General features: G+C 34.7%; 1 protein-coding gene across 1 annotated transcript; it reads left to right on the top strand.

The window, feature by feature from the left end:
* Positions 1–2,065: 2,065 nt before the first annotated feature.
* On the top strand, positions 2,066–5,336 carry LOC127285076 (uncharacterized). The gene is made up of 3 exons (XM_051310883.1): positions 2,066–2,250; positions 4,985–5,168; positions 5,238–5,336. The coding sequence occupies exons 1-3, from the start codon at positions 2,066–2,068 to the stop codon at positions 5,334–5,336; spliced, it is 468 nt and encodes a 155-aa protein (XP_051166840.1).
* Positions 5,337–14,661: the final 9,325 nt, after the last annotated feature.

Raw genomic sequence — 14,661 nt, 5'->3', positions numbered from 1 at the left:
CAAGAAAATGAAGTTTAAAAATTTATTTTTATTTATTTATTCCATAATTTTGTTTATTTAACAATAAAAATTTACCAAAATTTATCTGATTTTAACGTATTTTTGTTTAGTTATCGAATTTTTACGAAATTCAATAATAATTTTTATTACTTTGAAGAAAAATTGTTAAAATTAAATTTAAAGTTGGTTCAATGTAGGATCTATGTCAGTCGGCCTATCTAATGACAAATGCTCAATCTGTCGCTTGACTATATCCCCTCTATGTAGGCTAAGTAATATAGGACCTCTATAGAAGATATATATATATGCGCTATGTAGGCCATAGTATGTAGAATCTATATAGGACTTAAATGTATTATTTACGTAGGTCAAATGTTCTACAATCTATATGGGGTTTTTATGTGATTTCTATATAGGCTTAACAGTATAGAATCTATATAGAAATTTTGAGGAAATCCGATATAGATGAATATAATATAATCTATGTAAGACTTGAAATCATTTCGAATTAGGAAGAATAATAATTGCATTATTATTGCAAAATTTTAATTATTTTATGCCCCTTTTTTTTTATTTATTTAACAATTTTTATAATTATCAGGTAATTTTTCTATAATTTACCAAAAATTATTAATTATTCTAAAATTGCGCTTTATTAATAAATTTAATAAATTTTGTTATAATTTTTATTATTTAACAGAAATTGTTTATTGAACAATAAAAAAAGAATTTTATTAACTTTTATTAAACTTTAGTAATAATTTTTATTTAAATTTTAATATAATTGCACTATTATCATCAATCAAAATTTTTTTTTTTAATATATGAATCGAAAAAACTTTATAACCTAGGGATTTTGTTAGTTTTTACAGCAAGAGCTGAAGGAGGGGTGGTTTCCTATGTATGCCCGCATACCGGTATTAGATACCGTTTCACAATCGAGGAGGGTAAGTAATGCAAAGAAAAAAAACTAAAAAGCATACATATGTAACAATATATCTTTCCTCCCGCTTTTTTTTTTTAGACGGATGGCATTGGTATAGGGCCAATGAATATGAGGGTGAAGGTGGGTCCGATGCTGATGATGAGCATTATGAAGAGGACGCAGCGGTAGCTGGATGTAATGCTGCAACCTGCAACAGCGGTCATGAGAACATCTTGCCCCCACATGTAAGTATTATATATATATATATATATATATACATATACATGCATACACTTACAATTATGAATTTATCGATTACATTAATAGCTATTTGTATTATTATAAGTATTCTTAAAAAGAGTTAGGTAAAATCTATCTTTCGTAATTCTTTCGAATTCAAAAAAAAAAAATATATATATATATATATATATATTATTATTATTATTATTTTTTTTTTTTTAAGATTTGCTTAATATTATTTCAGTTTTAAGCGAATGGAAATTACATGTATATTTTGTAAAATAAGGATTTATGTAAAAAAAAATAATAATTATACATATATAAAACAATAGTTCATAATAAATCATCAACTTTGCGAGCTTTTGGAAAAGAAGATCCATACATATATCCTTCCTCTCTCTTTTTTATATATAGTTTGTGTTTTAACTAAAATAATGGGCAAGTGATAAAATTTTGTTTTGTTAGACTAACGTTATTGTTCCAATTTTACATTAATTTTAAGAGTTCGCGCTTTGTTCTTCTTACTTATTCTAACTAGTAATCCTGGCTTAGTTTTGAGATTACCATGATAAGGGCTTGGATTCATGATTAATACATACGTCACAGTGGTAGTGCTTTCTGACTCTGACACCGCAGTTCAGTTTGTTTCTGTGCGTTAAGTGTTTCGTTCCGCTCCGCGTTTGTTACAGTTCTGATTTTTCGAGGTGAGTACAGAATTAATAGTAGTGTATAATATTAATAATAGTAAGGAAGAGAATGTAAAAACAAATGTTCTTTTATTGATTTTGTGCGTCAGAAGAAATCGGAAGAATGGGAGATAAATCGAGTGACATGCAAGAAGGGGCTGATGAACGCAGCGGAATCTTAAAAAACAATAGAATATTTAAACTTTTAAAAAAAATGAAAGAGGAAAAACAAAAAGAGGAAGAAGCGGTACAGGAGGAGATTAATAAAATTTTGTTTATCGAAAATTTGCGAAGAGCAAGGAAGCCCTCTGTGCTTGAATGGATACAACAAAATAAACTGGAATATGCGTTGAGCGAATTAACGCATTTGAGGGAAAACCCTCCCTCCACATCAAAGGGGTAAGAAATAAAAACACATACCTATATTTATTTTTGAAAATTTTCATTTAAATTATTGAAAATAATTAATTTATGGAAAGTTTAGTTTTTCTTTTTTTTATTTATTTTTTTATTTAGATTAAAAATCGTATAATCTGAGGCTTATTATTCAGCTGTTTCTTAAACTAATATATGTATGTAATTTAGGTTTTATTTTATAAGCAAAATTAATAATCTAATAATGCAATTAAAGTTTAAATGAGAACAAAATTAAAATCCAAATTTAACTTTACTCAATATAGTTAGTCAACAATTAATAATAATTTTGTTAGACTGTGAGTCGGAAAAAGAGGAAAAAAACTCCTCCCCTTCCCTTTTCATGCATGTATGTGTGAGTAGCATTCTGAATTCATTCACGCGATGTTGCCTTTCTTGAGCACCGTAAAGAGTCAAATTTCTAAGCTGGACGGAGGTTAGATAAGCATTCTTCGAAAAAATTTTTTCTTAATGCGCTCTGTTGCCAAATCAGCATCGTGATTTTATGTTTTAATAATTATCAACTTAAAGATTTATACGGAAAAAAATTAAAATGAATGCTTGAAAATGGTATGCAATAATATAACAAAAAAAATAATTGAACTTAATATTTATATACTTAAAATAGCATATCCTTGAAATAGCCTATATACATATATATATATATATTTTTTTTTTTATTTAGAGTGTTTAATCACTTATTTCCATACATAAGCACAAAGTTCGTAACCGTCAGTCATAAACAAGGAAAAGGGAATTAACTTAAATTTCAGTATTTTAAACGTGTTTTAAATCCAGAGACCTTATGGCTCAATAGTGATTTTTTTTTATGTGAACCCGTAGAGAAGTTTCTCCAGGTTTCCCTATTGAAAACTAAAATTTGATAAGTTTCTGATAGGGAAAAACGCAGAACTCGGCTAGGCCCCGACGCCTCCGGTGACGTCACTACCCTTCCCAAAATTAGTTTTGATGGTTAATAGTGAGAAAATGACAAGAACCACATGACTAATTTCCGTCTAATTTTCAGAAAAAAAAAATAAAATTTTTTTTTTCTTTTATTTTTATTTTTTTTTTTATCATAATTTCAGGTTATATTACTATATGATTAAACTGTAAAAGAAAATGTTTAGTTTATATAGTTCGTTAGAAAATATAATGAATTTAAATTATTAAGAATGTGAAAATAATTTTAATTAAGTATAAATCAGTTCGAAAATATTAAAATTAAAATGTCTTATTTAATGGTAAACCTCTTTGAACTTTGAGAAATTATTTTGTATGATGTTTTTGTAAAAAAAAAATTATTTTATTAAACATCAATATATTACCAAATAGGGTATAATTGCTCCAGTCATTAACACTTTCTTAGAAATAAAGTAGAATTTTAATACGTCGGCGAAGTTCAAAACGCTTCCCACAACGAAGAAAAAAAAAACTATTTTTCTTGACAAAAACAATAAAACATTTTGTTTATAATTTTTTTCTCTTTTTACAAATTATTGATCGAAAATTAAGTAAAATAGTTTTATTGTGCAAAATATGTAAATATTTAAATAGAAAATATTTGTTCCCTCAAATCGCTGATCAGAAACGCTGTGAACCTCACTAAAGTAATTTATTAATTATTAGACTAAATATTTGATTTCAGCACATGCACAATATAAAAATCCTAATTATAAGTTTCGCCGCGGGAAATTGATTAATTGTATTACAATCAATCAACGATTGATCTTCCCTTTTTAATAAAATGATGATATTAATCATATTTCTTCCGTAGTGTTTAGCCATCTAAAATTTCGTATTAACTATGTAATTTTATGAGCATCCCACGTGAAACCGAAGAGCCCATTGCCGAACCCCCCCCCATACCACGTCTGATCTGATTCCAAAAAAAAATTTTAGAAAACTTTTTAAATTTAATAGAATTTTCGAGGATTTAAAATTGAGAATTTTGAAATGTTTTTGTAGTTAAAAAAAATTTTTTTTTTTTTTTTGAAGATTTCACTAAAATTTATTAGAAAATGCGGACAAAATACAATATTTTGAAAATGAATTTTAAATGAAAATGGTTTCAGATGGTTGAATTTTCAAGGAATATTATTAAAATAGTTAAAATAATTGAGATTTGAATAATAATTTAAATTAAGTTTATTTTTGATTGAAAATTTGGATAATTAATTTTGAATAGAAATTTTAGAAAATAATTGAGTTTTATTTTATTTTAAATTGAAATTTCGGGTAAAAAAAAAAATTATTTATTTATTTATTTTTTTTTAATTCAATTTTATTTTGATATATATATTTAATTATAGACAATTCATAAAATTTTAATTGAAAAAGTAATTTTGATATAATTGAATTTGTGATGTATTTGAAAATTATTAAAATAATTAATTTAGTGAAGAATCATTTTAGTTCAAAAAATTATTTTTTTTTTTATAATTGAATTGAAGAAAACCTGAAAAAGATCTACATTTTGTACAAAAAAAAGGTATTTTAAATAAATATATATATGTATATCCTCTTTTACTCGTTCATAATATAAATAAAATTATTTCTATACTTAATATAAAACAAAATTTTTTTTATAATTTTTTTTTTTTAATAATCTTTTTTTTTAAACCAATCCTATGAAAATTTTCTTCCAATTAGATTATGTGCATAGAAAAGGGAAATAAATTGTTTTGTATTTTATGATTATGCTGTCTTTTTTTTTTAGATTTATGATCAATTTTGGGGAATGGAGGCCTGTTTCTCCCCGAACCGTAGTTGGCGAATTATGGCCTTATGACCGGAGTTTGGCTTTCGGGGTCGAAAGAGCTAGCTCCATGACCTCCTGGTTTCAGGAGTATTTTTGGGACGAGAGCGAGAGGAATTACCTTGCTCGTGGATTTTGGGCTCCAGTAAGTATCTAATTAAATATGACAAACAAAAAAATAAAATTCTGAAAATTTATTTATTTTTTTTTTTAGCAATCCTTTCGTAACCCAGTATACGTCGGGGATTATTTACCGACACTGGAATTGGTTGAGGGAGGAATTTCGGAGGGTCTGCCTCCGTTAGTTTGGTAAGACAAAACAATTCAAAATTTTTTTTTTTCTTTTTTTTTTAACTTTTATATATTTTTTTTTTAGTCTTTTAAGGGACCTGCCTGAGATCCCTCCGAAAGTAGGGTTTCAGCCCTTGAAAGAGGGATTCAAGCTGACTTTTCTCCAGTGCCACGACTGGTTGGCGCCAGGGCAGCCACGGACAAGAGGCTGGTGGAAAGTGGTAAGACGATTCTCTTTCTCTTTTCTCCCACAATTTATACTTATGACTGCGGCATTTTAGAAATATGTCCTTACAACAACAAAAAAATTACATCTAGGGTAAGTGTACCAATTACGGCGAGTGCATCAATTACGGCGCATTCATAAAAAAAAATAACTATTATTACTGTTATATTTAATATAACTGTTGCAAAATGATTTAAAAAAAAATTATTTTAATCTTTTTTTTTTTAACACAATTACTTATAAAGATTTACATTAAAACAATTACTAATTTAATTATTTAAGATCAAAATTTTTTTTTTTTTCTTTTTTTTTCCGCGCCGCAATTGAAACATTTTTAAGATTTTCATTGGCTCCGATTTCGGCGGGCGTAGTATTTTCAAAATACACGTAATTTTGGTCACCGAAATTGATACAAAAGCGCCGCAATAGAAAATTACGGTACTAGTTTTAATTTCTCATATTTCTTTAATTAATCAATTTTTATAAGTCTTAAATTGACGTTATACAATAGAAATGTCGAATTTTATATTTCAAAGGTGTTTTTACTCGAATCGCGCCGCAATTAGTGCACTTACCCTATAATAGAGTAAAAAAAATTTTTTTTATTTTATAATACATAATTGTAACTTTAATTGCGAATATTTCGAAACTAAGCGGAAATTGTTTAAATTGTTTGAAATTAATAAAAACTGTTTTAAATTCTCTTTTTCGTTTTTTTTAGAGGTTAAATGTCGACAACAAATTTGCCTGGGCGGATGTTCCGGAGCGAACAGTAGCTCAAAATGGCAACGGCGAGGACCATGCTGAGCAAGACGTGGAGGAAGAGTGGTAGGGAAAGTTTGGCTCTTTCCAATTTGTCAAATCCATTCTCCCCCTTTTTTTTTCTTCTAACCTTCGCATGACAAGATGCCCACCCAGGTGGGCCAGACAAATTGAAATTGCCATATCTTCTAAAGTTTTGCCTTAATTGATTCGTGATTTTAAGTCACTGAACAAAATCTTAAGATCTTTCAAAAATGTAAAAACAAATTTTTGAAAAAAATTTCTTCTTGATTATTTATAACTTTTATCAATGTATGTACGGAGATAACCGGGATGATTCAGATATTTTTTTTTTAATTCCACTTTACAAAAAGACCTGAAATCATGCAGACCCCTCACTGTGAGTGCTCTATGATGTCAAATAATAGATATAAAAATATCATATTGCATCCTTCATCTGTTCAAACAATTCACTGCTACTATCCATTAACTCTCTCTGTTCTGCACCTAGAAAGATGCAGTTCCCCTCCAATCCCGCAATTTATCAAGCGGAACACAATAAAAGATAGATTTGATGTAAAATTGTAAATTCAACAATTGTTTAAACAATTAGTTAAATAGTAAATTCATATAAAATCTTTGTGTTACTATGTTGTGCCTGTCAAGCCGCAAAACCAGAAAAAAAACTGCAACTTTCCAGGAATATTATGAAGAATGCTAATAAACAGCAACACTTATTTGTTTAAACAATTTATAATAATAGTTGTTGCAAATTGAATTATATATTTTATTTTATTTATAACCCTTGAATTAATAACTACGAAGAAAAGGTAACAAATTTATAAAATTCTTCTACTGTCGTATGTATATTTAAAAAAAAAATTATAAATTATTAACAATAAATTGTTCAAACAAACAAAAAACCAACAAAACATTAATAAAATATACCACTTGGTAACATATAACAATTTTGGAAAAAAAACTGAACGATTCCAAGCCCTTATTGCAATATACAAAGAAGAAAACATTTGGCCCACCCTGGGTGGGATCCTGCCAACCGTGTATATAAAAAGTATCCAGTCCGGCGAAGGCCAAAAGAAACCTTCCCTCTTTCCTTTTTTTTATTTGTGTAGAAGAGAAAAAAAATAAACGGTATTAACCACGTCAAATTAATTGTGATTGATTTATTTATGATATCGGAACAATTCGCAGTTTCAGAGTCAGAAAGCCCCCAGTACGTCACCCCTTTTTTTTTGTGAGACAGAAAAGAGAGAGAACAACATATATATATGCATATACACTATTCTTCTTTTCTTTTTTTTTTTTTTTGGTCAACCTTTACTCGCATACATATACATATACACATATGTGGTTGGTTAATTAGTGTTAACCAAACACTATTTAGACATTTCCGTGTACCAATGATTTTAATCTTAAATAATTATACCGTATGACTTACGATGTGACGTTGACTATGCTGGTTGAAGGTGCTGGATGGGTAGTCGTTTTGGTACCCTTGAGTTGGTCTCCGGGGAAGATCTTGACGGAGATGAAGGCGTTTTCGTCAGTTCCCCTTCTAGGTAATTCACGATGTTCAGTTTATTTTTAACTACAGGGTTGTTCTCATAGTTCATAATTGCATGTCCTTCGAAGTTTGTTTCCGAAAACCTAGACCCAGACGTTGGTTTTAGTCATTTAATCTTCGGAGGTGCCACATCTTCGGAAGTTGCAGACTTTTTCTCACGCATTGGTATTGCAATTGGCTCGATGGATGTCCATTCTCTTTCAGAAATTAATCGGTTACCTTTGACAGTTGAAGCCACCTTTCTTGGAGCTGCTATTGCTTCTGTATTTAATAGGATTATATCTTCTACACCTGGATTCGGTAGGACTGGCTGTTCTGAAACAATGGAGTCTCCACCCAACGGGACTGCATTTCTTTTCTGGGTTGGTGGTATGCCTTGCTCGATTACTTTAATTTCAATCTTTCCGTGATTTTGTCGTTGAAACAATTGACTGATTCCAGATTTTAAAGGCGACCGGCAGGAATAAATGGCAAGTAATACGCATATCAGAACGATTCCTATGTAAGATCCGTATACAAGAAGTGATTGTTCACCCTTTAAATGTTGTTGAAATGCAAATTCTTGCAGTTGCTGTTCCAATTCTTCGAGAGTTTTAGAATTAGCCTCGAAGGTAGTAAACTTTGCTTCTGTTGCTTTCTCATAAGGCGTTAAAATTCTTGATCCGGTTAATAAGTAGTTGTATTTCGATAATGGGGACGAAAGGTCCGTTAGATTTAGGTGCAGATCTGATTCAAAGATGAATTCGGATTCTCTGGCCTGTGATGTAGTAGCTGGTATAATTACATCCTGGGCTTTTATAAAGCATCCTGGAGCCAATTTTAAAATTCCGACGCCATTTAGGGAAACTTTGACAGGTTTGGTAGAGTGACAAGCAATTATCACAGATTCAGGTGTTGCAAAGGAGTAGATCCATCCGCTTATCGTGGTCAATGGCTTCCAATATGAATCTTGATTAACCGTCACTCGCACGTCGCAGAATTTCAAAGCCTCCGGCTTTGGATCAATCAGTGGTAGAGCTTCACAGGATGGTCGCTTGCGAAGGTCGTAGATTGGTGCGCCGTTCAAACATGCATGGTATGCTGCAGCGGTTTTACAGGAATTCCAATCTTGCTCCTTTAAAAGGAGATAAGTATACTGTTCCTCATCTGCAATCAGGTAATCGTACTTTGATTTTATATAAGCCCTGCCTGTTCCATTTCCAATTACATCCTGGATGGTTGGAAGTGGGTGAATTTTGTATGTCTGATAGTTGTATTTTTCTAGGAGTGGGATGTCAACCAGGACCTTTAGTTGATGATTTTCACAGAGAATAGTGACTGTGGAAATGCGCATTAGTTCGTCAATGCTTATCCTTGGTCCGGCTAAAGGAAACTTGACCTCCTTCAGATTATCCTGTACTTCTCGCAGGATCGGCTCCAGTTGTTCCGATGTGATGAGACCCGGATGAAGATTTCCTTTTCTGGCTTCGTGAACCGCTTCCAGCATCGTTGTTGTCGCCTGGATACTATGATCAAGTCCCAACCGTAATGCCCTAGCTAGAGCATACGTCAAATTCATCCGTACCATTTCAGCTGGTGACTTCGGACGGTCTACGTGACCCAGTAGGTCTTGAAGCTTTTCTTGCAATTCCTTCAGCAAAGAGCCATGCTGTTGAATCTGCGAGTGCAGTGTATCGAGTTGGGACCTGACTACATGAGTTTGTTTGCCTACTAGATGAGATAAGTTGGCCTGAGCGTTGTTAAGATTTTGGATTGCTGCGTTAAATTTTTCTCCATCATCATATGTCAACATGCCAGCTATGGGTCCAGCGATCTTTCCAAGGAATCCCAGCAATGGGACTGCTCGTCGTTTTCGTAGTTGAGAAGTCATCCTCCTGGGTAAGGTTCCTTTAGTATTTTCTAATTCTTCGATTTGGGCTCGGAACTGTTTTTGTAGCTCCGAGGCCATTTCTCACCTGTCTTCCCACTGATAAATCCCTACTAATTCTTCAAACCATTCTTCATCAGGTCTGCACTGCCTTCTTAGTCTTTCCAACCTGGACTTCAAATCATCGAAGAATCGGCATTGTTTACCGATATCAAGAAAAACTGCGATTCTCCAGTTGCTGACAGATCTCCTCATTTCACCGATGTATTCAAAATACATCCCGCTGCTGGCCTTGAATGGAGTGATTTGGAAAAGGTCATCGTAGTTGGTCCGATCAGATCTATTGGAGCTGCTCTGAGTTGCTGGTGCTACTGGGATTCGGAAGAGACACAGCACTATTAAAATTTTCATCATGGTCGTCGTCGTCTTTGTACCCCAGCTCGTCTACTCTCCTAAAATTGAATACCACATTAGTAGAGGTTAAAAAAAAAAGGTTATTGATTATAAATGGGCAACCATGACCTTGTCCCGGTGTTTAGAAAATCTTTCGCCGTTTTCATTTTCGAGAATTACGTTGTTATTTTGCGTGAACCCTACTATGGTATACGGACCATTCGCTCTCTTATCGAATTTATTCGTTCTCACTTCCTTGTAGGTGTACACTTGATCGCCTATTTTGGCATTTAAAGGTCGGGCTTTTGCATCATATATTTCTTTGGATTTTTTCTTTGCTTTAACAAGATATTTTGCTGCAATATTTTGCAGTTCATTCATTCTAGTAATTAAGTCTTTCAGATAGGATCCATAGGTTTCAATATCAGGACCCTCTGGTAAGGAACTAGGTGCTCGTGCCACATAGCCAAACACCAATTCATACGGAGTGAAATTTTGTAGCCTCGTGGACAGACGTGTTATAATTAAACATGGCAAATGGGAGTAGACGATCCCAATCGTCAAAGTCCCTTGCATAATGTTTAATATAGTCCGTCAGCTCAATGTGGCTTCTTTCGAGAGCTCCGTTCGTTTGTGGTCGATAGCCAGAGGTAGTAAGTTGTTTAACACCGAAAATCCTTTCTAGTTTTCTCATTAAAGAGCTTATGAAACTAGGACCTCTATCTGTAAGCACACATCGAGGTGCTCCAAATACGGAAAAGAGGTTAGTTGCCACAGCGTGGGCAATAGTTTTAGTTTCGATATTAGGGATAGGAACCGCGATGCAGTATTTGGAAAAATTATCCTGCATTGTGAGGATATGTCGATTTCCGTTTGGGGTTGTTCTCAATTTTCCCACTGTGTCTAATGATACCTTGTCAAAAGGCATTGCTGGGGTGTCGGTAATCAACATAGGTTCCCTAGTGCGTGCTCTAACCAATTTGTTTTCAAAACAGCTTTTACATTCCCTAATATAATTCGTAATTTCGTTACGCATTCCGGGCCAGTAATATCGCTCACGAATTCTCCTATAGGTTTTTGTTATTCCTTTATGCCCACCAACTAGGCTCGAATGAAATTCGGAAATAATCTTATGACGCAATTCGACAGGAGGAACTTCGATTTTTCCGTGGCATAAAATGATGGTGACGTCACCACCGCGGAAAATTCCTGCGACAAGTTCCGACATCTTGTATTGGGGTAACGCACCTAAAAGGTCTCCGCTATTTGCCATTTGACAGGATCTTTGTTTATTAGTCTCGAGGGCCATTTTTAAATTTTTTAACCCTGTATTTACGTCTTCCCATCTGATCTGATCAAAGTGACGTTTTTTCACAACGATAGAATAGACCATATAGTTGCCGCAAGGAGTAACGTAAACTTGTCCCTTGACAGGCCTACTATCGCGAATGTCCTGGAGGTCGATTTTTTCTGTGGCAATCAAAAGTTTGGAAATTGAATCTATAGGTTCACAGTCTTCAGAGATAAAATGGGCATAATTGTCTCGTTCGTACGTCAGGGGTTGAGTCCATTGGTTTATAACTATAGGAGAAACTTCACTTTTGGGGATGTTTGGTATTTCAAACACACCCTCTTCGTCACTGGAGGGATCAGTAGTAGAAGGGAGGGAAGGTGGATCACAATAAGGAACGTTCACACTTATAAACGAACTCCCAGAGGGTACGCACTTCACTGGATTGTCATCGTTCCTTGGTTGTAGTCGGCGAGGTTCCAACTGTGTTTTCTCCTTTTTACCTTCTTTCCCTTTCATTTCCCTTTGGCCTCCGAATGTGGAAAATGGGGTGGATTGTGCATTTGGGGTCCTTAACGGTCCTGGGGTAAATAGTTGAGATTGTTTCAAGTACATTTGATCCCTTTCGGAGTTTTCAAACATTTCAGGGTCATCTCTGAAACGAACAACACTTCTTCTTGTAGAAATAGGAGATTGTTTTGCTGTTTCTGTGGTAACGATGGTAGGATCAGGTTGACCCTTTTTTAATTGTTCCCCAGTACGACTGCGGTTAAAACTTTCTAAGAATCGTTTAACTCTTTCAGGAAGTTCATCATCAAATTCGGTCCCTGGGTCGAGGCTTTTTAGATACTCCAGATGTTCTTGATCCTCCTCTCCATCCGAAACATATTGCCTTCGAGGATCATGATTCAATCCTTCATAATCCCAAAGTAGGGTATCGTTGGTTTGATCAGTGGGTTTAATGTTGACGAGAGTTTCGTCAAATTTTTTAATTGAATCATTCACTTCTTGAACCAATTTAGTAGTTTCATCCTGTTCTTGGTTAAGGTCCTTTCGCAATTCCTTGCTAACGGGGTTTTCATCTTCACATAGGTCATGATGTTGCTGTTCATTAGGATCCTCATCACTGCTTTCAGGACGACGCTGACCTTCAATGATAATCTGTTCTGGCGGTGGTTCCTCAGGTAATTCGGGTTCGGAAGATGACGAGTCTGGTTCTGGTTCCATTAGGGTTCCTTCACGAGCCAATTGGTCAGCTTCCTCATTTCCAGCAATACCATTATGACCGGAGACATGCTCCCAAATGACATCAAGGGGTCCTAGAGCCCTGATCAAGCGCTCGTATACCTTTCGATTTTTTACAGGCTTATTTTCTGTGGTCTTCCAATCGTTTTGCTGCCATTTTGGTACCCATTCCTTTATACTTTGCACTAAGTATCGGGAATCAGTTTTTATCCTTAGTTTTTGAATGCCTGCCTTTCTTGCTTGACGGGCCGCGACAGCAGCTGCTTCAATTTCCGAAGCATTATTGGTTTGTCGACCATTGTATCTTCGAGAAATATTAAGGGGGTGATTCGGTCCGAACCAGACTCCAATCCCGGGCCTGGAACTTAAACCTCCGTTTTCGCAACATGCTCCATCCACATAAACATCAGTGTATGGATCAGGATTTTCATAGGTCCAAGGAACCGTTTTTTTAGTTGAGTCATCATTCGGTTTTTGGATAGGATTCTTTATTGACGTAGGACTAGGGGGAAAATGAGGAAAAGCGCTGTGCTCCTTCCGAAACACGGGAGGATCGGACTCTTCGCCGTCATCTTCACTTTCTTCCTCTTCGCACGATGCTTCATTCGATAATGAAGCTGAGTCACTTTGTGTGGTGATTGCAGTAGCGCAGGTCCTTCGTCGCTGCAAAAGACGTTGGGCAATACCACTCTCATCAGCATCGGTAAGAGTCAGTCCTGGGGGTGGCGTATAAGCCTCACTATCGTTTGGATCCTTAGCAATTGTTGATCCCTTGGGTCTGCCTCGGGGTCTAGGGGCGGTTTCGAACCTGGGTTTTTTTGTTTTTACGGAGGTAAGATCTGGAACCGGATATAGAACGCCAGTTGACTTGGCATTGGCGCTTGGCTTAATTCCTTTTGGTCTCTTGAGGATCGTTAATCCTGATCCAAACGCTACCCTAGTGATTGGCGGATCCGTTGATCCTTTCGGCTTTGTAGTTTCTTGCATGGGCACACCCGTCCTTTTCGTTTCCTTGGTAGTGATGGGCGGTGCCCTTTTTATTGCTCTCAAAGAAGGTTTTGTTCCTGTTTTTGGATTCACGGATTTCAATCCTTCCTTCAAACTATGAGTCCTTTTATGAAATCCAGCTGAAGTAGAGAGTTGTGGCGTATCCTTGGAGTCAATTTTGGGGCACTCAGGGTTCACTCGCGCATTATCTTCACTGCGTTTAGCGGAGGAGCGCGTTGTAATCATAAAAGTACGAGATAGTCTGGACTGTTTACCTGCTACATTCTCGTCCGAATCGGGAACGAATTCTTTCTTTCCCAATTGAGCTCCCGAATCGGACAAGGATGAATCGGACCAGTTAGATTCGGAATCAGTTCCCTGTTTTCTTTTATTTTCATCGAAAGAATTGTTTGATAACGCTTCAACAATCCTATTGATTTTTCCTGGTTTGTATTCAAACCTATATTGATAGTTCTGGAGTCGAATTCTCCATCTTTGAATCCGAGGCCCTGGATCATCAATATAAGTCATCCAATGAAACGGTTTAAAATCACAGGCTAAAATAAATTCACGACCGTATAAGTATGGTTTAAAATGTTCTGTCGCATATAGTATCCCGATACACTCTTTTTCTGGCTTGGGATATTTTCGTTCGTTTTCGTTTAACACTTTAGAATAATATGCAACCGGCATATCAATTCCATCTCTTTCTTGGGTCAGTATTGCACCAATGGCATTTTCCGAAGCGTCACACGTTAATTTGAATATCGCACTAAAGTCTGGATATTTGAGAATTGGGTCGCGACAGAGATATTTTCTCAAGCGAGAAAAACTTTGCTTTTGGGGTTTTTCCCATTTCCATGGGGCATCCTTTTTTAAAAGTTCTGTCAAGGGCTTCAGTGTCAAGCATTGTATTTAGAACGCCGTTAAGGAGTCTTTGGAATGTGGGAGGAGCGTTTTTAATGCCCATAGGCATTCTGCAATACTCAAA

Source organism: Leptopilina boulardi, unplaced genomic scaffold (genome assembly GCF_019393585.1).
Source record: "Leptopilina boulardi isolate dan_hultmark-lab unplaced genomic scaffold, ZJU_Lbou_2.1 LbouV2_33, whole genome shotgun sequence".
NCBI lineage: Eukaryota > Metazoa > Arthropoda > Insecta > Hymenoptera > Figitidae > Leptopilina > Leptopilina boulardi.
Note: the sequence above shows the minus strand (reverse complement) of the source record. Positions and strands in the feature narration are given on the sequence as shown.